This window comes from Bubalus bubalis, chromosome 12, assembly GCF_019923935.1.
Source record: "Bubalus bubalis isolate 160015118507 breed Murrah chromosome 12, NDDB_SH_1, whole genome shotgun sequence".
Taxonomy (NCBI): domain Eukaryota; kingdom Metazoa; phylum Chordata; class Mammalia; order Artiodactyla; family Bovidae; genus Bubalus; species Bubalus bubalis.
In genome coordinates, this window is record NC_059168.1 from 100,846,309 (window position 1) to 100,869,505 (window position 23,197).

Here is a 23,197-nt window from a genome sequence, read left to right on the forward strand (position 1 = left end):
AGGAAGCTGCCTGAAATTCAGGAGACCCAGGTTCTATCCCTGGGTCAGGAAGATCCCCTGGAGAAGGAAATGGCAAGCCACTCCAGGATTCTTCATGCCTGGAGAATTCCATGGACAGAAGAGCCTGGAGGGCTGTAATCCATGGGGGCCACAGAGTCGGACACGACCTGGCAACTAAACACCACAGCCTGGTAGGAGATGAGCTCAGGGTCTCCCTACTCTGCCATCTTGGACCAGAATTTTGTTAAGCAACCATGTTTATCCGCATTCTCCGTACCCACGCCCATATATTCTGCTCAAGGTCATGTGGCCCCAGTGAGCTCACTTTGAGTCTCTCTGCCTCAGTGGCCAGGATGGAACAGGAGCTGCTGCCATCTGCAGAGACCCGAGAGCTCCTCCCGACATGCAGGGGGTCCGGCACACGGCCTCCACCACTGTCCTTCCCGGAATCATCTCTTGGTTCCCAAGTGATGGCACCTTCCGGAAAGCTGCTGCTGCCGCTGCACAATTAACCCCAAGCATAGCCAAGTACCCCCTGTCCTCTCTGCTCCTAAAATAACGAGCGTTCCTTCCCCAGGCTCAGCTCTGGCCACCATCTCTCCAAAGGGGTTCTCATCAACCCACCCTGGGGGGCTCTCCCAGCTCCGACTCTCCAGGCAGTGCTGCTTCCCCACCCCACTCTCACGAGGCTCAGACTCTTCGGTTCATCCTCCAAGTCTCCCTGAAAAAGCCTGCTCCTCTGGGAAGACTTGCTCACCCCCTGCTCATTCTCTGAAGACTTTTACTTTTCTTCTCCTCGGGACTCTGGGCTCCAGGCTGCTGCCTCTCAGGTACAGAACAAATGACCTCATACACAGGAGATGACCAAAAGTGCATTTGTCGGGACGGCCCTGGGGCTCCAGTGGCTAAGACTCCGTGTTCCCAATGTAGGGGTCCCGGGTTTGATTCCTGGTCTGGGAACTAGATCCCGCAGGCCACAACCAAGAGTTCTCATGCTGCAACTAAATAAGATTTTGCAGGCTGAAACGAAGATCAAATATCCTGCATGCTGCAATTAAGACCCGGTATAGCCAAATAAGTGGGCTTCCCCGGAGGCTCAGTGGTAAACAATCTGCCTGCCAACGCAGGAGACACAGGAGACATGGTTTGATCCCTGGATTGGAAAGATCCCCTGGAGGAGGAAATGGCAACCCACTCCAGTATTCCCACACTCCCGCAAAGGAGCCTGGGGGGCTACAGCCCAGGGAGTCGCAAAGAATCGGACTTGACTAAGCGACTGGGCACACACACAGCCAAATAGATAAGTAAATGAACGTTTCCTAAGTGTGTTTCTCAAAAAGGGAGCGCTGGCGTGTGCCATAGGACGGGGAACCTGAAAACATGTTTCGTGAGGAAGCTAGGCAGAAAAGGCCACCTTTCTCATGATTCCATCCACACAAAATGTCCAGAATAGGGCCATCTATAGAGACAGAAAACGGATGAGAGGTTGCCAGGGCTGGGTTGCTGGGGAGGGGGTGGGCAGGCAATAGTTAATGGGTGCAGGTTTCCTTTTGAGATGAAAATATCCCCGAATTCACTGGTCATGGGTTCACATGTAAAGATACTCACTCTGTAAAGATACCAAAAATCATAGAATTGGACACTTTAAATGGGTGACTCTTATAGTATGTGAACTCTATCTCAATAAAGCTATGGGAAAAAAAGTTTAAGACACCCGTCTGGAAGACCAGCTAGCCCTCAGTGTATATTTGTGGCGGACGTGTGTGTGCTGAGTTGCTCAGTCATGTCCAACTCTTTCGTGAGCCCATGGAATGTAGACCGCCAGGCGCCTCTGTCCATGGGATTTCCCAGGCAAGAACACTGGAGTGGGTTGCCAATTCCTCCTCCAGGGGACCTTCCCAATCCAGGGATCAAGCCCGCATCTCCTGCGTTGCAGGTGGGTTTTTAACTACTGAGTCATCAGGAAAGCCTCTATTTGTTGAGGATGCTGAGTCCTAAATAACCAACTCCCGTCATCAGGATGTTGTCGAGACTTTTAGCCACATTGAAAGAAGGAATCTGGTCTCTCATGTAAACTGAGGTCCAGGGTAATCCTCAGGGAGCCCCCTCTGCACATTTAACATTGAGCACCACCCTCAGGGGAGGGCAGGAGGGCAGGGGTGCATGTCCCAGCTTGCAGATTAGGAGACGGGCATGGGCGAGCAGCCCGACCTCTCTCAGCGAGACAAGTGGCAGCCAGGAATAGCGCAAGGCGTCTAACTGCGTCCCGCCTGCTGTAAACAGCCAGCCGCGCCACCCTTCATCTGTCTGATTTTAAAAAGGACCATAAAATACGAACCAGGGCAGTGGCCCTGAAACCTGAGTTGGGCTCAAGCTGATGGAGAATTTCGACGTTTCCCAGTCTGCAGGGACATGTGGGGAAGGCGCGGCGGCTTGGGGCTGGGCCGGCTTCTGCCAGGACGGGTGTCAACCGTGCGGCTCTGCCTCTCTGGTCACAGGCACAGAGGCCAAGCTCATCGCGAAGATGCACTTTTTTTTTTTCACATTGGATAATTTCTGTCTTCCAGCGCCAGAGGGGCTGCTGATGACGCCTACTAAGCCTCATACTTGGGGACCTTGTGTGCCAGTTAATGAAGGAACAGTTAAGGGCAGTTGGTAGAATTGGGGTGTGGTGGAAAATGGGGGGCGAGGTGGGGTAGCCAAAAAAGCCAAGTCAAAAGACAGCTGTTTGACTGCAACGGGTGAGCCCCTGTGCCGCAACTACTGAAGCCCGCGCGCCCTGGAGCCTGTGCCCCGTAAGCAGGGAGGCCGCCGCCGGGAGAAGCCACGCACCGCAACTAGAAAGCGGCCCCCACCCTCTGCAGCCACAAGGACCCAGTGCAACCAAAAATAAATAAGTAAATAAATATATTATCTAAAAAAAAAAAAGGCAGCTGTTTGAAAGCAGCCCAGCTCCGGGCCTTCCCAGCTGAGGGACTTTCAGCAAGGCCCTCAGCCCTTTTGGAGAGTCAGTTTCCTCGTCCACAGAAGAACACCATTTGATGATGTATAGGGACAGGAAGGGGCTCCCTGGGTGGTTCCGCAGTAAAGAATCTGCCTGCCAATTCAGGAGACATGGATTCCATCCCCGGGTAGGGAAGGTCCCCTGGAGAAGTCATGGCAAGCCACTGAAGTACTCTTGCCTGGAGAATCCCATGGACATGGGAGTCTGGTGGTCTCACAGAGTCGAACACGACTTAGCGACCAAACAACGACAGGGATGGGAAGGGGTGGTGGCAGACCAAGTGTTCGCCCTTTAGATGCCCATCTTGGTGGGATTTCGTTCTATTGATGATTCAGATGGATCCTCGGTGGACAGTGTGTGCATACTATGGTCCATATCTATGATGTTTGCCTTAATTGAGGGCCCGGATCCCAACCAGAAGAGAAACAGTCTCCTTGGGGCCATTCAGGCAAGATAGATAAGGACCAAGAGACCACTCAAGCCCAAGGAGAGAGCGAGTACGTGAGCCATTAGAAATGTCCAGGGGCCTGAGAGTATCACCAGCCTCTGGCTTTCTGCAGTTGACAAAAAGCTGTCTTCCTCTTGGACCCAAATGGGGTTTCCTCTAGGCCTCAGCTGAGCCACAAGGGAAACCCTGGTGGCTCAGACGGTAAAGTGTCTGCCTGCAACGCGGGAGACCTGGGTTCAATCCCTGGGTCGGGAAGATCCCCTGGAGAAGGCAAAGGCAACCCACTGCAGTACTCTTGCCTGGAAAATCCCATGGATGGAGGAGCCTGGTAGGCTACAGGGGTCGCAAAGAGTCGGACACAACTGAGCAACTTCTCTTTCTTTTTTCCAGGCCTCAGGGCCCAAACTAGAGGGACTCTGTCCGGAGCAGAGGCTGGGCGGTACCCAGAAGTGGCGTTAGAGGGGGGAGGCAGGCTGGGTGTGGGGGTCTGGCACACCTGCTCCTCCCTGGTGTCTTGGGGCAGGTGGGCCTGGCCCGGTCCAGACAGCCGACTCCTCACGCCCTGGCTCCTGGGGGGTGGGACGCTGCAACAGCTGGTGGGAGCCTGGTGTGTGTCTCACCCGAGTCTGGGGCTTCTAAATTTAACCTGCTATCAGCCTGAGAGGCCGGAGGCTTCCACCGAGTGACGAAATGCCACTTGGAATCCAGTATGCTCATAAGTGCTCCCCCTGCACAATCCCCTCCCAAATGTCACCCTCAAATGCAGGCAGCCATCTGAGCATCCTCGCATGTCAGCGTGAAGATTCGAATGTCCGAGCAACTGCAGACCCTGATGGGGTCCAGCCCGGCTTCCTCCTGCCGTGAGCCAGGGCCGCGCCCCATTGTCTGTTGATATGTGCACACACATACATTCAAACACGTCCAAGCACACACACGCACACCACGGTCTCATGGGCAGAGCTCAGGAGCTGACTCTGAGGTTGAAAGCCAAACCACAACAGCGAACTGCACCACCCATAAGCCATCTGGGTGGAGGGCGGCCAGGCCCATTATGCAATTTCCTGCTCTGGTGTTTCAGACCCCGGAGACAGGATGCAGAGTGCCGTTGGGATGCTGCAATGCGGCAAGCCCAGGGAGACACCAAACCAGCGACCGCAGTGAACGGGGCCCTAGGATCTCTGCAGCCCGCTGACCGGGCGGGCCCTCACAGGCAGGGACCCAGCGGGCTCACCGTGGGCCAGGCTCACCGTGGGCCCGGGCCCAGAGAACTGACCACACAGGGGCTTCCTGTCGGTGGAGGAAGGCATTTCCTGCCTGGGGAACCCAGGATGGACTGAGCCACAAGCAAGGGGGCCTTCTTATTGTTTTCTTTGTTTCTGTTTTGTTTTTAATTTTTGGCTGCCCAGCACGGCCAGCAGGACCTTAGTTCCCTGACCAGAGATCGAACCCGCGGCCCATGCAGTGGAAGGGTGGAGTCCCAACCACTGGACTGCCAGGGAGTCCCTTGGCGGGGCCTTGTTATTGATAGGCACCATTATTGGGCACCAAATGTGTGCCCCACAGTGACGCACCGTTGAGAGCACACAGTGGAGGTTTGGGGTGGGGTTCAAACTCTGGCTCTGCTGCTCCCCAGATGCGTGGTCTTGGGCAGCTTCTTCACTTGCATTCTCCTTCAGCTTCCCCATCTGTGAAATGAGGACCAAGATAATACCAGGGGTGTAGAGAGGGTTCAGTAAGTTAACACCCAGAACCCCAGTGGAATGGGTGCTCGACAATGACCTTGAGTCCATGGCCCACCTGTAGAGCCCACACCCACTCCAAGACCTCTGGGCTGCCCCAGCTCCCATACTTCCATAAGAAAGTTCCGACAGAAGATGGTATTTAGGATCAGTGCTCTGGCCCCACACAGCGCCTTTCAGCAGCTGCAAGCGAGGGCAGGGTGCAGGGCCCTGTCCTCGGTTGACCTTGACTTAGCAGCTATGTCTCCACGTGAAGATGGGTTTGCAAATCTGTGGGTAAGGACCCAGTCCACACACCAACCCTCCTGTCACACACTTTCTACTATTTGCCAGAAAACCAAGCTGCCCCCAAGTCCTAGCTCCATCTCCAATCTCCTGCCCCAACCCGGGGGCGCTGTGGGTGAGGAACCAAGGTCCCCGGGCTGTGGACTGCAGACCATGCATCGGCAAAGTGACCTGCCTCCTCCTGGGTTCTCGTCCCAGGCCCTTAGCACCAGAATCCCCAGGCTCCAGCCATGTACCCACCCCCAAACACATTCACCCCCGAGGCTGGAAATACATAGCCATCAACACCATCCCGCCCCCTTGCCAATGAACCCACCGCTTCAGAAACATCCAGATCCTAGCCAGGCCTACTTTAAAATTCCATTTTATTTCTCTTTGTATTTGTTGCTGTTGTTTTAAAAAGGTTCACGGTACATTTTTTTTTTTTTTTCAAGAGTCTTGTGCCTCCTGGTAAGTGCACTGGTTTGCTTTCACAGTCCTCTCCACGACGGCGGACGGTCCTTATTGCTGAAGGAGTGTGTCCACGCCGGGGAGTGGGGACACTGGAGGGATGAGGGCGGGGAGCCCAGGTGAGAAGCCTGGGTCTGTGCTCCTGATCCAAGAGGCTGAGGGACCGGACCCAGGCTAAGTTGAGCATCCTTAGCCGGACCTCCAGCCTCCCCAGGGTCTTCCCAGCCCTCTCTTTAGAAAGGCCAGGAGGGGTAGAGAGAAAGGTGTGAGGGGTAGAGGATGGGGGTGGGGAGTGAGCCAGGCAGCAAGCTGACTGGGAGCCCAGGCATGTGGTAGGCATGGAGGTAGGGTGGAGGCAGCCAGAGCAGTGATGGCCTCCGAGAGGGCCCTGCTGCCTCTCAGGGGGAGTGGGCTTGGGACACTCTGCCCCCCGAAAAGCTCAGGGCCACCCCTCCCCCAGTCAGAACTCCTCAGTGATGGCCCAGCCCAGAAGCAGTGCTGTGGTTCCTGACCCCTCTCCCAGAGCCCTCTCTCCTTTTTAGTGCAAGAAAGACCTGAGTGCAGAGAAGGGCCTAGCCACCTAGAGGCCAGGTCCCATCCATGGCAGCCGGACTTGGCCACCCCGGCGCCTCCACAGCTTGTCCCCAGGGCAGGGGGCCTCGTATCCCCCTTGCTGGAGGCTGTGGCCTCTCTGGGCGCAGGCCTCCCTCCAAACACACCAAGGGAAGCTGGCTGTCTCCCCCCACCACCCCCTAACCCCGGGGCCTGACAGGGGTCCCCGAGCACCAGGTGGCCCGCCAGCCACACCAAGTTCTCCCCCGTCCAGTGGTTCCAGGAGAGCTGCTCGCCTCCCACTGGGAGCGGGCTCGGGAGATGGCTGGACAGTAAAGCACCCCTTGAATGAATGCAGTATCCCACGGATAAAGGAGCAGAATGAGGACTCAGTGACCCTCGCCCTCCCACAGTCACTGGGGCTCCTCCAAGTGGCTCATCTGTAGCAGAAATGCCTTATTTCCCTCATCTGACAGTTTTCTGTGCTTGATTACGATCCGTTAGAATGAGGGACCCAGGTGACGTCGCTGTGGGTCTGGCAAGCTTGGAGGAAGGGGGCTTCGGCTGGGTGTCCCCTCAGCTCCTGCAAGCAGCAGACGTTGTTTAAAAAAAAAAAGCTTGGCGTCACTCAGGACCAGGTCCTGGGGCTCCAGAGGGCCCAGGCCCACTTCCATCCCCCAGCTACGGGGGCCCTCGTTCCCTTCTGTGAGAACAGGCAGCGGAGGCGGGGTGGGGGTGGGGGTCTGCCTTCTTCCTTCCCAGACCCAGGAATGCCCATCTGTGGGTGCCCCCACCTCCAGCACTGCAGTGCCCAGAGCCTGTCTGCAGCCCTCCCCCAGAGTACCTGGGAGGGGCGTCCCCTGAGAAGATGCTGCAGGGAGGTGCAGGCCCTCTTACCTCTGAACTACAGCTGGGTAGGGTGGCTGGCCCCCTCCTGGCGTTGGGGACCAGTGTGGATGGAAAGAGAAAAGCTGAGATGTGCCAACAGACCCATCCAAGGACCAAGATGCTGGAAATTCCTCGGGTTCTTACCTGCAACTCACAGGACCTGCCCTCTCTCCTCCTAGCCCCACCCAAGGCAAGTTCTGGCTCCAGAGAAGAGAGGTGGGATGCCTCCGGCTCAGAGCTCAGAGCCCTCTCTGCAGGCAGCAGGTAGGGGATGGGGTTCTACCTGGGGCAGAGAGCAGGGACTTCAGGGGCAGAATCGGTCTGTGGTTTCAGCTCAGCTAAAATGAAAGAATGAGCAGCTGGTTTTAGATCTACCTGGGCACCCCCGACCATGTGGGCAATACCCAGGAGGAGGGGCTCAGGGGCATCTCTCTCTTTCCCCATCCCCTCCTCCCTCGCCTCTGGCAGAAGATACAAAGTCCAATAGAAAAGAGATCCTGCTTTCTTTGTTCGGGTTTTTTTTTTTTTTCCTTTAAAATCAGCTTAAGGCAAAAGTTTGGCAAAGCAAGTCTACATAAGGCCGCGTGACGGAGGACGGGGCGGGGGCAGGGGGGTGGGTCTTTCCCCTGGAGGGGCCCGCCGCGCCCACCAGGCTCATCACCAGCTCCTCCTCAGACCCTGAACCTCGTAAAGAGGCATTAAAAAAAAAAAAAAAAGAACAGAAAAAGCAGTTGTTTCAGGGTGTCTGTTGCAAATGAATGAACTTGCGAGGAGAGGGAAGAAGACCCAGGGCGACGTTGGGGGGTCGGTCCTGCCTGGGCCTCCCCCTCCCCCAGGAAAGCAGGTGCCAGAAGGGCGGGGGCGGGGCGGGGTGGGGAGGGGCCATCCCAGGGGCATTCGCACAGTGAGATCCGCCCCGCCGGAGAAGGTAGAAAGGTTGTATTTCGCTGAATGACCACAGAGTCCGTGTTGGGGGTCGCTTGAGCGGTGTCCTCATCCGGGTGTCGCCCCCCGGGCACCCCCGGCCGCTACCGGTGCTTGGGCGGGATCACCACCAGCGGCGGCCCAAACTTGGGGCGCCACATGAGGACCTGAGCGTCGTTGGCGTTGGGCTTGACCAGGGCGCTGGGCGGGATGGGCTCGTTCTTGCTCAGGATTTTGGGCTGGTCCTGGGCAATGGGCTCCCGGAGCCGGGCACGCTGGCCCAGGGGCCGGGTGGGGTTCACCTCGATGCTCAGCTGCATGCGCCAGCGCAGGGTCTGCAGGATGATCATGTCGTTGGTCGAGGTGTTGGTGGCCACCAGCCACGTGATGAAGCTCTGGTCCCGGTAGATATTGGTCAGTTTGGCCACGTTGCTCTCGCTGACGGGCACGGCCCACGTGACGCTGGGGTAGAAGTTATCGTTCATGCTGATGATGAACTTGGAGTTTCTCTTGGTGGGGCCCACGATGGTGCAGGTCTCTGTGGTGTTGCCGTACCACGGGTAGTTCACCCCGTCCGAGTCGCTGATGGCCTCGATCTTGCCTTCCTGGAGGTCCGGGAGCTCCCAGCTGGACCTGAGGATGGGAAGACAGTTTACATTGCCAGCCAGCCAGCCAGCCAGCCACAGGCTGGTCTGCATCCCTTTGTCCTGGGGGCTCACCTCTTGGAGTGGGCCGACAGGAAACAGACACCCCAGCATCAGGTCGAGGAATCAGGGCTCCCCTAGACCTGGCACCCCCCGCCTCAAAAGCCACATCCTGTTCTCTTGCATCATCTCAGATTGGTCTCCACCCTCCCTACCCCGGAAACCACTCTAGACAGGGGCTGGACTTTGGGAAGCCCTGGCTGTTCCTGGCCTCAAGGGGATGTGTCCCAGGGAGGGGCCTGGGGGCAGCGCACAGTAATGGGGAGCCCTGACATGCACTGTGCCCCCCACCCCAGGTCCTGGTGGCTGGTGGATCAGCCACATGCAGCCCTGTGATTTCAGTGAGGGCAGAGGCCGCTGATCGTGAGAGGCTGGGGGTTGAGGGGCCTCTCCTGAACACACAGCACATCAGGGCACCCTGCCTGGGAGTGCAGGGGGCAGGGAGTTTCTTTCTCTTGCTTTAGGGGCTGACAGGAAGCTTCAGGGCCCAGTGGCCTGAGGTCGGCACTTCTAAGAGTGATTCCAGTCCCTCCATTGACCAGCACGTGACCTAGGTCAAATGCCTGTGCTCCCTGAGCTTTGGTGTTAGCACCCAGGCTAGAGGCACAGGAACCAGTGCCCAGAGCCCTCGCTCAGACTCTGTCCCCTCCCCTCCAAGTCTCCTCCACCACGTGTGGGTCTGGGCTCCCGGGCCCCCTGCCCAGCATGGCCAGCATCATAGGTAGTACCCCCTTCTTTCTGCTCATGTCAGCCTAGAAGAAGAAGCACAATATGGCCTGAATTGCTCCCACCCAGTCAGCCCATCTTTGGAGCAGCAGAACCAAGAAAACCTAAACAGCCCGTCTCAAACCACCACACTCAGTCCCTGCCTCTGGGCCAGCTATACAATCAATGCCTCCTGGCCTTGCTGCAGCTGCCAGGGAACCTGCACTTGCAGCTTCAGGCCCAGCTAAGTACCAGCAGTACTTGGTCAGCCCGTCTTGCTTTCAGGGGGCTCAGTCTTCCTGGGGTGGAAGAAGGCGGCTGGGCTGTCTGTGGAGTTCAGACTCAGGAAACTTACTGGACTTGCTCAAAGTCTCAGCCACCCTCTCACTGGTGTGACACCTTGAGCAAAGTCCCTATACCCCCTGGGCCCCAGACTCATCACCTTGTCCCACCTGGGGTCACAGAAGGATTCAGGCAGGAACATGCCAGCCCAGGGCAGGGCACAGGACAAAGGCCAGTGACTGGCGTCTGCTGGCACTCCTGTCGCCATGGCTATTGCTATAATAATAGCTGTCAGACAGAAGAGGACGCTGGCCTGTCCCAAGTCACTCTGAGGACACGTGTGGCTGGACAGCAGCATTCGGGGAACCCACCCCTTAGAGACTCACCAACAATCACCTCCACCCCACTAGACAGATAAAGTAAGGAAAGCTGCGGGTGGGGGTCTTTTTCCTCAGGTGATTCCGCTGGGCAGTGAGACCTGGGCACCTGCCACACCAAAGCTCAGGACGCTTTGCCCCCAGAATTCTGCATACCTGTGTACACTAGCAGTTCTCTCCAGAATATATATTACAAAATGCATTTTTATTCACAGCAGCACTGTTCACAATAGCCCAAATGTGGAAGCAACCCAAGTGTCCATCACTGGACGATGGATAAAGTGGTCTGTCCATTACAATGGAATATTATTCACCCTTAAAAAGCAAATTCCGACACACTACAACATGGATGAACCTTGAAGACATTATGCGAAGTGAAATAAGTCAGACACAAGAGGACAAGCACTGTGTGATTCCACATATATGAGGTCCCTCGAGGACTCAGATTCAGAGACAGAAAGCAGGATGTGGTTGCCGGGGGCTACGGGAGGGGCACGGGCAGCCAGGGTCCCACGGGTGCAGTCTCAGTTGGGGAAGATGAAAAATTTCTGGAAATAGATGCACAACAGAGTGGATGTTTTTAATACCCCTGAACTTAAAAATGGTTAAGATGATAAATTTTATGTATATCTTTGTTGTTTTGTTTAGTCACTCAGTCGTGTATGATTCTTTGTGATCCCATGGACTGCAGCCCGCCAGGCTCCTCTGTCCTTGGGAATTTCCAGGCAAGAATACTGGAGTGGGTTGCCATTTCCTCCTGCAGGTGATCTTCCCACAGGGATCAAAGCTGCGTCTCCTGCATTGGCAGGCAGATTCTTTACCACTGACCCACCAGGGAAGCCCATGTATAACTTAATCATAATTAAAAATGCATTCCTGAGATGTATCATTTAATGTTGCTGCTGCTGCTAAGTCACTTCAGTCGTGTCCGACTCTGTGTGACCCCATAGACGGCAGCCCACCAGGCTCCCCTGTGCCTGGGATTCTCCAGGCAAGAACACTGGAGTGGGTTGCCATTTCCTTCTCCAATGCATGAAAGTGAAAAGTGAAAGTGAAGTCGCTCAGTCGACTCTTTGCGACCCTATGGACTGCAGCCTTCCAGGCTCCTCCATCCATGGGATTTTCCAGGCAAGAGTAGTGGAGTGGGGTGCCATTGCCTTCTCCGATCATTTAACGTTAGCAATTAGTAAATGTGGTCACTACTGGAGGGATAATTAGGAATGTGATTTTTGCTAATTTTTCTGTTTATTTCATTAAAAAGGTCACAAATTAGCGTAACACCTGTCTCATAGGCCATCTCCAGTCCAGGGCCCTGAGCTCATCAGACTCCAAGGAAGGAGGTCACAGTTGTGAACCTGGAGATTCAGCTGTCCCAGGGGGATGGCCGCCATGGACCAGAGAAGAGGGTCAGGGTCCCTGTCCTGAATTTCTCAGAAGCCCATGTCCCACCTGCATCCAGCCTCCTGGAAGGCACCCACTCTACCTTCTCATGGTGTTTCACTCTTAAAAATTGTTTTTTGTTTTTTTTTTAAGGCAGAAAGCCATCTCGCCAAAGGCCCCCTTTCACTTCCTATGAGCTGGCTTGTTTGGGGGAGTGGGGCTTGGTACCCGCATGGCCCCCCTCTCTCTGTGTCTCAGCCTCTGACCCCAAAGCTTCAGGTTCCCTTTCCCCTACCAGCCCTCCCAGATGCCCACGCGCTGGCTCAGTCACAGACGGGTGACGTCCCCGTGAGCGAGCAGACAGCCCTGTCTCACGTGGAGTATTACTCAGAACCAGGGCCAAGGGCGTCTGTTTTCACATCATCACAGGCCAGTTGAGCTAGCTGTGGTCTCGGTCCAGTCTCTGAGTCGAGGCGGTACGAGGGGGCGTGGGTAAGGGCACAGTAGCTGAGGGATGTGGGCCAGCCCGGAGCCAGTATCCCCCTGGCTACCAGCTCTGGTCAAGTCACAGATGTCAGCTCCACACGGGTCCACCATGGTAATCACACCCACCTTCCAGGTTTCTGTGATGATTAAACCTGTCGACACATACCACCTGGTACGCGATAAACAGCAAAACGTGGAAACTCCCGGAGAACATCTAAGGGAGGCGTGCCTCTCACACTAATGGATTTGCCAGCCCCGATGTGACCTTGAGGCCTTCTGACCTCATTTATGTTTCCAAATTATCTGGGCTCTGAAAGGAATAGTTCCATACAGTTCCTGCCTTGAAGACTTCCTGTTTGCTCTGCAGGGACCTCGGGCTTCGAGGCAGACCCTCGGTCTTCCGCTCCCGGCACACCCTGAGCCTTTTGGTTTGCAAGGTGAGGACAGTACAGCTACAGATGTCACCGAAAGGTCTGGGCAAGGCTCTCAAGTCCACACGGATGCCCAGCCACCACCAGATCTAGGTGGAGGAGGGGGATTTGTGAACACAAGCAACCGCCCATCTCCGCCCAGCGCCTCCTGTCCAGACCCCAGGGCAGGTCCTCTCAGGCCTCCCACAGGGGAGCAGGGGACATGGTCTCCCCCATGTCCTCTGCCCCTTTGCTCGCCGGCCTACACAGGTCTTCAGGGCGACAGTGGCCACAGGATGTGTGGCACCAGCACGAAGTGAAAGTTGTTCAAAAGTTAAGAACTGCCACGTGGTAACCGTGGAGCCAGGCACCAGGCCGGGGGCCCTTCAGAGCACAGGACCCCGCCGTGCCCACGCCCAGGAAACTGGCCCGCTTCCCGTCACTCTCCCGCCCTCATCCTGGAGGTGTGGGAAAGCAGAGGACGGCAGGCAAGTCCAAGCTTCAAGCCAGACTGCAGATGCTTTCTGGGGCCCGCTGGCAGCACATCTGAGCCAGACTCCTGAGTTCCCCTCAAACCCTGCTCCTTCTGCAGCGCCATCCAAAAGCCACTCAACAAACGTCTGCAGGAACCCCCATGGGCTCTGGCCACCCCACCGTGGCGACCCGGTCATCGGCGATGTTGGGGGCCCTGCACCCTCTGGACGCCCGAATCCATCCCTGACTCCCCCCTCCTCACCTCCAGACTGCCCCCCGCACCCCCCACCCTGCCTCGTCCCTGGCCACAACCCTTCACCTCTCCCAGGTCTCCTCCTGCCCTCTGCCAAGCTCTCCTCCCTGAAAAACAAGTGATCTTTAAAAACACAAAACGGATGGCACGCTTCCTTCCTCCAACCCCTTTAAATCTGCCGTGACCCCCCTTTCCCATGGCCCTGAAGGTCAGATGCAGGCGAAGCTGAGGGCCCCCAGGTGCATGCCTGCACGCGTGCTCACACAGTCTGCAGCGTGCAGACGCTCCAAGCAGTATGACCGACGGGGAGTGAGTCTGAAGGGGTTACAAAAGGCCTTCCCTGCAGGCCAGAGAAGGGGTTCAGGCTGTGCCAAAGGGTTCCCACAGAGGCTGGGGAGGGTCACCCTATGGCCCCAGGCCCAGCCACCAGCCCGAAGTTGGCTCTGCTCAAAGGCCTGTGGGTAGAGAGGGAAGGAAACCAGAGGTGCCCAGAGAGCAGAGGTGTGACCCTCCTGTGGGCACTGTTTCCTCCCACCTCACCGCTCCTTCTTTGCCCAGGCCGCAGTCCCAGGGCCTGCCACGTGGCAGAAAGGGCCCAACAGCACCTGTTTCAGTTTTCAGTTTTAAAAGCTGTGTTTTGTCTTGTTTTTAAAAAGCAAGCCATAGAGAAGTACCCAAAGTGAGAAACGTGAATCCTGCCTTCCGGGCCGCCCCCTTCCTCACCAAGGTTACTCACCACATCCCACTCTGGTGAACATCCTTCTGAAGCTTTCTCCCTGCACATACCCAGGATATGTTCAGTTTTTAGTGAGAGAATCTTGATTCGAGCCCCTCTTCATCCTATGTAGCAGCCTCGCCATACTCTGCCCTGGAGACAGGACACTGGGGGTGTTCGTGGCTCTTTGCCACGACGGCCGGGGCTGGAGTTTCTGCCCGCACACACGTCCTTTCTGCCCCGCTCCTTCCATTCATGTATTCATTGACTCATTTGTTCAGTAGACATTTTTATGTGCTTACTACCTGCCAGGCACCAGGCCAGGGGCTCAGTTTCTGTTAAGAGACGCCAGAACTACTGGGTTGGCCAAAAAGTTCATTCAGACATTTCCGCAACACGAAGAACCCGAACAACAGTGCCAGAGTTGAAGGTCCCGTGTACTTATAATTCTGAAAGCTCATCTTCCAAAAGCTGTCCACATTGTACCCCCCACAACAGGCATTACTGATCCTTTCCATTTTTAACCCAGATCCTATCAGCGGACAAAAAAAAAAAGCATCTCCCCATTTCATTTGCCACTCCCCTGATCATGGCGGCGGCCGGTGCCTCCCCGCACGGCCCGGGGTACGCCAGCTTCTGTTTTCTGCCCTCAGAAGGCGAGGGTGGGCATGATCGCCAGGCAGGGGCCGGCCCAGGGGCAGTTCTTTTGGGGCCGGGCAGTACCCCCGCCCCCAACTTCCTCCCACCCCAAAGCCTGGAAACGAGGACTTCCCTCTCTGGCCTCCACCAGGGCCCCGCAGATGGGGGAGGCCGCCTTCCGGGTGCAGAGAGGAAGTACCGTCCCCAATTGTTCTGCCCGGCCCCCCGGGGCAGGCCCGGGCCACAGGAAGAGGCCACGTGGTCACCAGGCCATGCCTCCTGACCCGGCCCCAGACCTGCTGGAGCAGAGCAAGCCTCCTTGGGCAAGTGGCCTCGGGTCTCAGTGGCCCCAGCCTCAGCATCAGTGAGGACCTCTTGGAGTCCTTGGGAGACCAGAGAGAGACCAGGTAGCCAGGCAGAGACCCCTCCACCCCTGCCAGGCCCTTTCCCACTGGCCTCGTCATCCTGCTCAAGTCATCGCAGGTCTGGCTGCAAAAACCCTGAGAGGTCTCATCGCCAGAGATTTCCATGCTCTAGGCGGGTATGGGAAGCCCAACCCAAAAGAAGAGCAACGAATCTAACACAGCAATCTGTGCTGATTCCTTGCTGGGCGCTGTGTAATTGATAATGAATGAATGCTAGTTATGGTAGGGATAGCAACTATGCAACCAGTGTTTTGTATATGCAGACACTGTGCTGAGTCCTCATCAGGCACTATCTCATTTAGTCCCTCAACAACCCCATTTCACAGATGGGAACAGTGAGGCTCATAAAGGTTGGGAACCTGGCCTGAGCTTGCTGTACCTGTGAATGGTGGAGCTGGGGGGCCACGCCCTGCTGGACAAGGGCACAGGTAGGTGGCATTGTCAATCCAGAGAGACCCCCATGTCTTGAGCTGTTCTCCTCCCCTCACCCCAAGCCTGCCCTTTGGCAAAACCTGGAGCCAGAGCCGGCCTTGACTTTGACTTTGGCCATGAGCCAGATTCCCTGGGGGCTCCAGCAGGAGGGCAAATTAGGGATAACGTGAAGCGTCCCACACACAAGGGAGAAATTGGGACTTGTCACTTGGAAGATTGTGCCAGCTGACAGGTGGCGGCTGAGGATTGCGGAGGACGGGGCTGTGGAGGCAGGCGTCTCCAACAGTTTTTTTTTTTTTTTGGGGGGGGTAGCTTTTAAAGCAATGTGGGCTGAACCCCAAACGATATAGAATCCTCTCAAGCTGGCACAAGAAACTCACCATTTTCTAGCTCTCATCTTTAAGCCGGGGCATTACTGGGGTTTGGCGTGTGGCATTGTTCCACTGCAAACATTTCCAACCCACAATGTCATTCAAAAGGGTTCTCCTCCTGGATTAGAGATTAATTTCAAGCAGGGATAATGTTTGGGGGTATTACGGGTTTTGGTTAAGTATTTGGAATTAATATTTTTAATATAAGAACAGAAACCCTAACCTAACCTTTGCCACCTGGCCGTCCGCTCCCCAGGCCTTTAAAGCTCAGGGGGGCTTCATTTTAAGGCTTCAAATTGCCTGGGTCTAGCCCAGCAGTTCTCAACCAGGGGTGACTTTTCACCCCTTCTGGGGACATCGGGCAGTGTCTGGAGACATTTTTGGCTGTTAGGATTGGGGGAGGGAGGCTCCTGGCATTGAGTGGGTAGAGACCAGGGACACTGCTCAATATCCTGCAACGCGCAGGATAGCCCCAGTCCCAGCAAAGTTAAGGGGCAGCTCCTGGCAGCCTGAGGCCACCAGCCACCCCACCTCTCACCACCCCTGACTTTCCTTCACATCACAGGGCTTAAAAAAGTGAAGAAGCCTTGTTATCACAGGAGGTTTGGGATAGGGAAGAGTCTTTTCATCCCATCAAAATGCTTCCATCTGGGACTTCCCTGGCAGTCCAGTGGTTAAGACTCTGAGCTTCCAATACAAGGGACGTGGGTTCAATCCCTGGTTGGGGAACGAAGATCCCATATGCTGTGTAGCAAAAAAAAAAAAAAAATGCTTCCATTGGTATTCAAGCAGGCACAGCTGTCCAGGCTTTTTCTGGAGGCCAGAGCCTCCCCACCGGTCAGAGGAACCATGCTACTTGCTAATTCAGTTTCTTAATACAGTTTTGTTGATTAATAATCAAGCAGTTTCCAACTGTGCATTTCAGCCACAGGGCAGTCACCTACAGCTGTCCTCTCCTCGAATCCTCCCAGCAGCCTACGGGCACTTCTAACTCCCCATCCACAGATGGCAAAGCCTAACCTCCAAGAGGCAACTTGCTGAGGCCCCAGAGCCAGCACTGGGGTCATCCTGACCCCAGAGACTGAACTCATTAATGGCCAGTCCCTCCTGCCCCTCCAGGGAGCCTCCAACTCTGCTCTTTCTCTGGGGCTGGTCCCATCTCCACCGGGACCTCAGTGGACCCTGGATAAGGAGGTCCGTAGGACACAGGGGTCCCTACGCTGAGGCGTGTTCCAAGAAGGGGAGAGAACAAAAGGAAACACATACAGAGCAAGGAAAACGGCCTTCAACCACTTGAAAACTCAAATCACACGTGCCTCACACTGTTAACTGTTAAATTCTTAAGTCAGGGAATAGGCTCTGTGTGAAAGAGGAAGCCCTGGGCTGGGGAGGAAACTCAGCACGAGGAGTAGTTTACATCTGCCTGAATTCAGCCATGATTCTTTTTACAGGTCCCGTCGCCCACTCCCCATCTGACAGGACGATCATCACAGTAACGACAGCGTTACAGACAGCAGTCACCTGCAGTAAGTATCTACTGTGGGCTTGGCGCAGGGCCGAGAGCTTGACAATGTCATCTCCCGTAACTCAATAAGCCCATGCTGCAAGGCCTATGACTGGCCCCGATTTGCAGACGAGGAAACCGAGGGTCAGAGTGGCTAAGGTCACACCCTGGAAAGTGACAGAGCCTGGACTGGAGCCCAGGTCCGCTTGACTGCAGTCTAGGTGTGCGCTCGGTTCCTCTAACCAGGAACCAAGGACTGGCACAGACAGAGAAAGGTCAGCTCAGGTCTCCCGATGCAGGCCTGCCTTCAGCCGTAGTGCCCGAACGGACCTGGAGCCACCAGAGGTAGCCCAAGGCCTTGAAGACTCACGGGTGGGGAAACCGAGGCTCCGGGCCAGGCCTGCTCCCTCCCCACCACACAGCAAAACTCAGTCCCTTCAACCCTCCCCAACTTTCCTCTTCCTGGCGCTCACAGGAGGAGGACGGAACTTTCCAAGTTCAGAAGGACCCTCTGACTTCCCTATTCTTTCTCGGGAAGAAAACAAGCTTAGCCTAAAAGCCTAGAAAAACCTTTGTGTCTTGCCAGTTGTCCCAGATGCCCTGCAAAGCCTGAGAATATTTTGAGCTTAAGACTTCTTAGGGAAGGTCCACACCAAGTAACTAAGAAGCATATTTCCCTTCTTGGGATGGAAAGTCAGTACCATCTCCTGCCACCCCCGCCAACCCCGCCTGGTTTAATAACCACTTGGAGAGTCAGACCTGGAGCATAGATGTCAGGTAGACAGAGGGGAGCTGGTGAGTGTCCAGATATGGCCCACGTGCCTCTTGGGGTGGCCTTGGTTACACCTAGTTTTCAGTTTTTCCATGATTCTCCTGTTGCCCTTGTAACATCAGAGTCACAGGTGGAGAAGCCACAAGATTTGGTGTCCCCTCCCCATCCTCTCTAATTTCAGGTGGCCCCGGGGGTTCTTAAATCAGTTTCAAGCCCGAGGGCAAGTCTGCTACAGGACGGGGGAGGTGTGTTGCAGGGGTGGATCCCAAGAGAGAGGCTGTGGGCGAGCATCCATGGCCACACCCAGGGGTCTAGTTGGGGGGCTGCCTGGTGCCTTCAGAAGCCTCCTCGTGCTCAGAAACAGCTATTGTCATCGCCCTGTCTTAGGCACCCCTTCAAGTTAAGTCACTTCCCTCTCTGTCTACCACTGCTCTTTGCACACTCAGGGTGACCATCTCTAAGATCAGGGCACCTGCCAGGATCCTAAGAGGCCTCACCAAGCACTACATTATCCCGGGGACATTCTAGAGACCAGGCTGGAGAGAAGAGGCCTGTGGGCTCTCTCAGCTGTTAGGGGCCCCCTGGAGCCCTCTGCACACTGATGATGGAGGTCCACAGAAAGTGGCCTTCTGCCCCAGAGAGAGAGAACACTGCACTGCAATGCAAACCGCGTTTCTAAAACCCTCTCCAACAAAACTCTATCCTGAACAGGGCAGAGCATCCCACCAGGTCTTGATGTGCCTCCGAAAATGCGAGGGGACAAGATCAGGCTCAACACAGAGCCCTGCACGCTAACTCTGGAGGCTGTGGAGGCCTGTCTCTCCTTCCATGAGTGCCCACTATGACCACGTGGGCTGGCGGAGGCCTGAGCTGGGCCAAGCCCCGGCCCCTCCAGTGACCCGGGATAGCACGTCTGCTTTGCCAAAGAGGCACCCGGTGGAGTGTCCCTCTGCTTCCTGGGCATCTTGCGGGGAGGGAGATGGGAACCCTGGGGGGACCAGGGACAGTGGAAGGGAAGGTCCTAGAGCCGTGACCCCAATCTGAATCAACAGGCAAGCCCTCTAGGTTGCCTGGCCGAGGAGGACTCAGAGAGCACTTCCCTGTCTGCCTCATGCTTCCCTCTGGCCCTGGAGAGACCCCTCTGTAGCCCCACCGCCTGCCCCCCTTCTCCCCCCTTCAGCGGCCCCCTCCCTGAAGCTTGCTTTTGAGCAGTACTCACATGCCCTGCTCCCCATACTGGTTGTAGAACTCCATGTGGCTGCACGCCTGGATCCAGCCGACTATCCAGGTCTCCTTCTTAGGGATGGGCGGCATGACCACCTGGGCCGAGGCACGGAAGTGGGGTGTCCGGTAGCGGAGCACCACGCTGGAGGACTCATCGATGCTGGTGGGGATGGGGTCGATAGAGGCCTTCACATCGATCACCGTGATGCCTTCCCGGAAGACTCTGGCTTTGCCTCCGATGCTTTGAATGCAGCCCATGGCACACAGGACCACTCTGATCTCCAGGGAAGACCAGCAGTCCCAGGGGAAGCTGGGCATTGACAGGATGGAGGCTGCCGGACCCAGTGCAGACAGTAGTACAGCTCTTCAATCTCAAATCCCAAGACCGATATCCATAGGATAGAAGATTCACTGAGTCCAGGGGGTTCGCATATCACTACCGTGGGGCCACTTTATAAATAAGGATTTTGCTGCATTTCAAGGGCCCTGGGTTCTCTCTTCTGCGAGCAGTGAACAAAAATCACCGATATTCTTTGGGTTAAAAAAAGGAAAGTTTGGAGGTTAATGGATAAGCATGTTGTTCAGACATCCAGCCCTTCCCGTGCCTCACACGCGGGGAACGCAGCTCCAAGACGCTCCCTGAAGTCTTCGGGCGAGGAAGACAAACGCCGGCAGACACATAAATAAGGAAGGCTGCGTCCCCTGCGCGGTGCCGCCACCCTGGCTGCCAGAGACCGACTTCCTGCCCTTCTGCCTTCCGCACGCGCTCGGGCACACGCACCCGGCCGCTCGTCCGGCCCGGTCGAATCAATGGGAGAGCAGTTTCTGTTCAGTCGGCCGAGGTCCGGGGGCCCTCGGGGGCTTCCAGGAGGGCGAGCGCCCGGCGCGGGCCGCCCGCGGGGTCCCCGTCGGCGCCCACTCGCGGGCGCGGGCCGACGCCCCCACGCGGGCGCGCCGCGTCCCCTCGCCGCTGTCGCTGTCGCCGCCCGCCGCCGCCGCCGTGCGGGGGGCCCCGGGGCTGCGCTCGGGCCGCTGCCTGGTTCGCCGCGGCCGCCGAGGACCTGGAGGGGGAGGTGGAAGGGACAGGGCGTCAAGGCCGGCCTCAAAGTTGAACCGAACTTTGCTGCGGGGGACGCGCTGGGCGGCGACGCGTGTGCGCGGGGGGCGCGGGCTGCGGAGCTGACCGCGTACCTCTGGGCGGTCTCCCCGGAGGCGGCGGCCACCCCCCAACACCCGCCCGCCCCGTCAGTGGCGGCCGCACGACCGCGCGCACCAGCGAATAATCGCCGCCCGTGACATCTCCGCTGACACCTCGCGGCCCGGAGGCGGGGTCGGGGAGGGGGAGGCCACCGCCTGGCACTGCAGTGGGCCTCGTGGACTTTGGGTCCTGGCACTGCCCCCACCTCCTCGCCGCCGGCGCCCCTTCCTGGTCAGACTCCCTCCGGGCCCTCCCCACCACGGGGGGCGCAGGGCCACCCTGCAGGCGGGTCGGGTCGGACGCACGCCCCTTCACGAGCCGGGGCTCCCCAGGCTCCCGAAGGGCGCAGTGCCCCTGGCCCACCGATTTTATGCCCCTCTAGCCAGCCCCAAGTGGCCCCCCATCCCCGCGCGTCCGGCGCGCTCGCCGCCGCCGGGGAACTTTGGCGCGCACGCCCCCACCCGGGCGGCGCCTCCGACTCACCTGCCCCTCGGGCCGCTCCGCGTGCCCGGGCTGCCGCCCTCCGGACGCCCCCGACCCCACCACGGGTACGTCCTGGGGGCGCCCCCACCCCCTTTCTCGGGGAAGTGTCCTTTAGCTCTACAGGGGTTTGGGGGCCGGCGTGGACGCCCCCCCAGCCCCCAAGTCCTCCCAGCTCGGGGCTGCCCGGCGGGTGGGGGTCGGGGGTCGGGGGTGGCCGGGGGCGGAGGGGTGAGGCTCGGGACTCTCTCGCCCCCACCCCGCTCGCCTGCTTTATTTTATGATCATCGTGAGCGTGCTGTCGCCGCTCAGCCCCGCCGCCGCGCCGCAGCCGCCTGGCGCGCCCCGCGCTGCCTCGCTCTGCTGCAGCATCGGAAAGGCAACCAGGTCAAACTTTGCAGAAACTCAGCCCCTGCGCCGGCCTGGCCCCTCGTCCGCCCGCAGCCGCCGGCCGGGAGCGCAGCGCACGCAGGGACTGCCGCCCGCTCGCCGGCCCCGCTGGGGTGCAGGTCCGCAGGGGGCGGCGGGCGGGCGGGCGAGCGGGTGCCGCCTCCTCCTCGCCGCCCGCCCCGCTCTCCACCCTCGCTCCCCGCACACAGCCCTCCTCCCCACTGGTGATCCTCTCCCCCCACCCCTCGCCCCCCTCTTGCTCCCTCGCTGTCTCTGCAGCTGCTGGGGGAGCCGAGCCTCTCCTTGCAGAAACGACATTTCCTTTTTGACTAGCTCCGGGAATTCTGGGTAGTGTAGTTCGGCTTCTGTCTCCGGTCCAGGTGGGCTGCTCCTCGTGCCCTTTGAACTCAGTGGGCTTTCCCCGGATCAGGGCAGGCGGAGGGGTGGGAGGTGGGCGTCGCCCTGGCCTGGCTGGTTGAGACAGCGCAGGACTCTGGGGGAGGGCTCCAGGGCTGGGAGGTTGGGGGTGAGGGGAGAAGGGATAAAGGTCCCTGTGTTGTTCTCTGTGCTGGGCCTCTAGGCACCCCGACAGGTGGTCAGGGCCTGTTGGGCCCCAACTGTGATCAACACTGGACAAGCCTAGTCATTTCATTTACCATCAGCCAGCGCCCCCATGGGAGGCTTATCGTGTGTATTTCACAGAGCCTAGGGAATCCAAAGCTGGGAGATTTCCAAGACTTGCCCACCAGTCCCACCCAGGTGGGTGTCCCGGCTGAGACCAGGAGGTCTACGTGCAGAAGAGGTCCTAGAGGGGTTTGACCCTGGACAGAGGGGATCACTGTTAACCTTTCTAAGCATCTTCGAACCAGGACCCACCTACCCCCACCCCCCACCTTGGAACTGCCACCAGGAAAAGGGGGAATGGCCAGGAGGTTTGTGACATCAGAAAATCTGGTAGCCACACTAGAGCCATGCCCTTCTGCCATGATTTTGCCCACCACAAGGCACAGGGCAGGTGGTTCCAGCCAGAGCATCCTGACAACAGTGAGGGCAGGATTTGGAGGAGCAGAGGGTTCCCACCACTCTGAGGTCCTCTTTGAGGGGTGATCAGCCAGCCAAATGATCCATCTCATACCAGCAACCGGCTTGGGCCACAGGCAGGAAATGGCCAGTCGAGGTGGCCACTGCGTCGTGCCCAGCTGCACCTCTGCCCTTGTCCTGATGACTGCCATGGGCCCTGAGCCTAATGAGGGGTCATCCCTTTCCAGATCAGCTAGTAAGTGGTTTATTCCTGGTCCTGCTGACTGAGACCAAGGTGTGGTGGCCCTTGGGATCTGCCTACTGCCAGGAGGGAGGAACCCCACAGGGCTCTGAGGGACCCCGTGTAAATTTCCACTTCCGGGAAGAAGCTTTCCCAGCCTCAACCCACAGTGTCCTCTCCCTGCTGTGAACTCGTGGCCTCCTCAGAACATCCTGCCCTTCTGGATGCACTTCAGCCTTCACCCACTTCAGCTGGTGGGTGAATTACTATGCTGTTCCCTTTATATAGAGATATTAACTTTGGGGGTGTCCATCTCATCTGCCCACACCATCAGCTCCAGTGCTTGGAATACGGGAGTGGATACCCAGTCCCTTTCTCCAGGGGATCTTCCCAACCCAGGGAAGGAACCTGGGTCTCCTGCATTG

At 57.5% G+C, this 23,197-nt stretch overlaps 1 protein-coding gene and 1 long non-coding RNA gene across 2 annotated transcripts; one reads left to right on the plus strand and one right to left on the minus strand.

The window, feature by feature from the left end:
* Positions 1–5,824: 5,824 nt before the first annotated feature.
* FAM78A (family with sequence similarity 78 member A) lies at positions 5,825–20,260 on the minus strand. Its single transcript, XM_006045885.4, has 2 exons — positions 19,439–20,260; positions 5,825–8,923 (listed from the first exon to the last, which is right to left on the minus strand). Exons 1-2 carry the CDS (start codon positions 19,759–19,761, stop codon positions 8,395–8,397), a joined length of 852 nt encoding a protein of 283 aa, XP_006045947.1. The 5' UTR covers positions 19,762–20,260; the 3' UTR covers positions 5,825–8,394.
* On the plus strand, positions 17,012–19,065 carry LOC123328669. The gene is made up of 3 exons (XR_006543663.2): positions 17,012–17,137; positions 17,395–17,469; positions 18,931–19,065. It is a non-coding gene; the product is annotated as an uncharacterized LOC123328669 (long non-coding RNA).
* Positions 20,261–23,197: the final 2,937 nt, after the last annotated feature.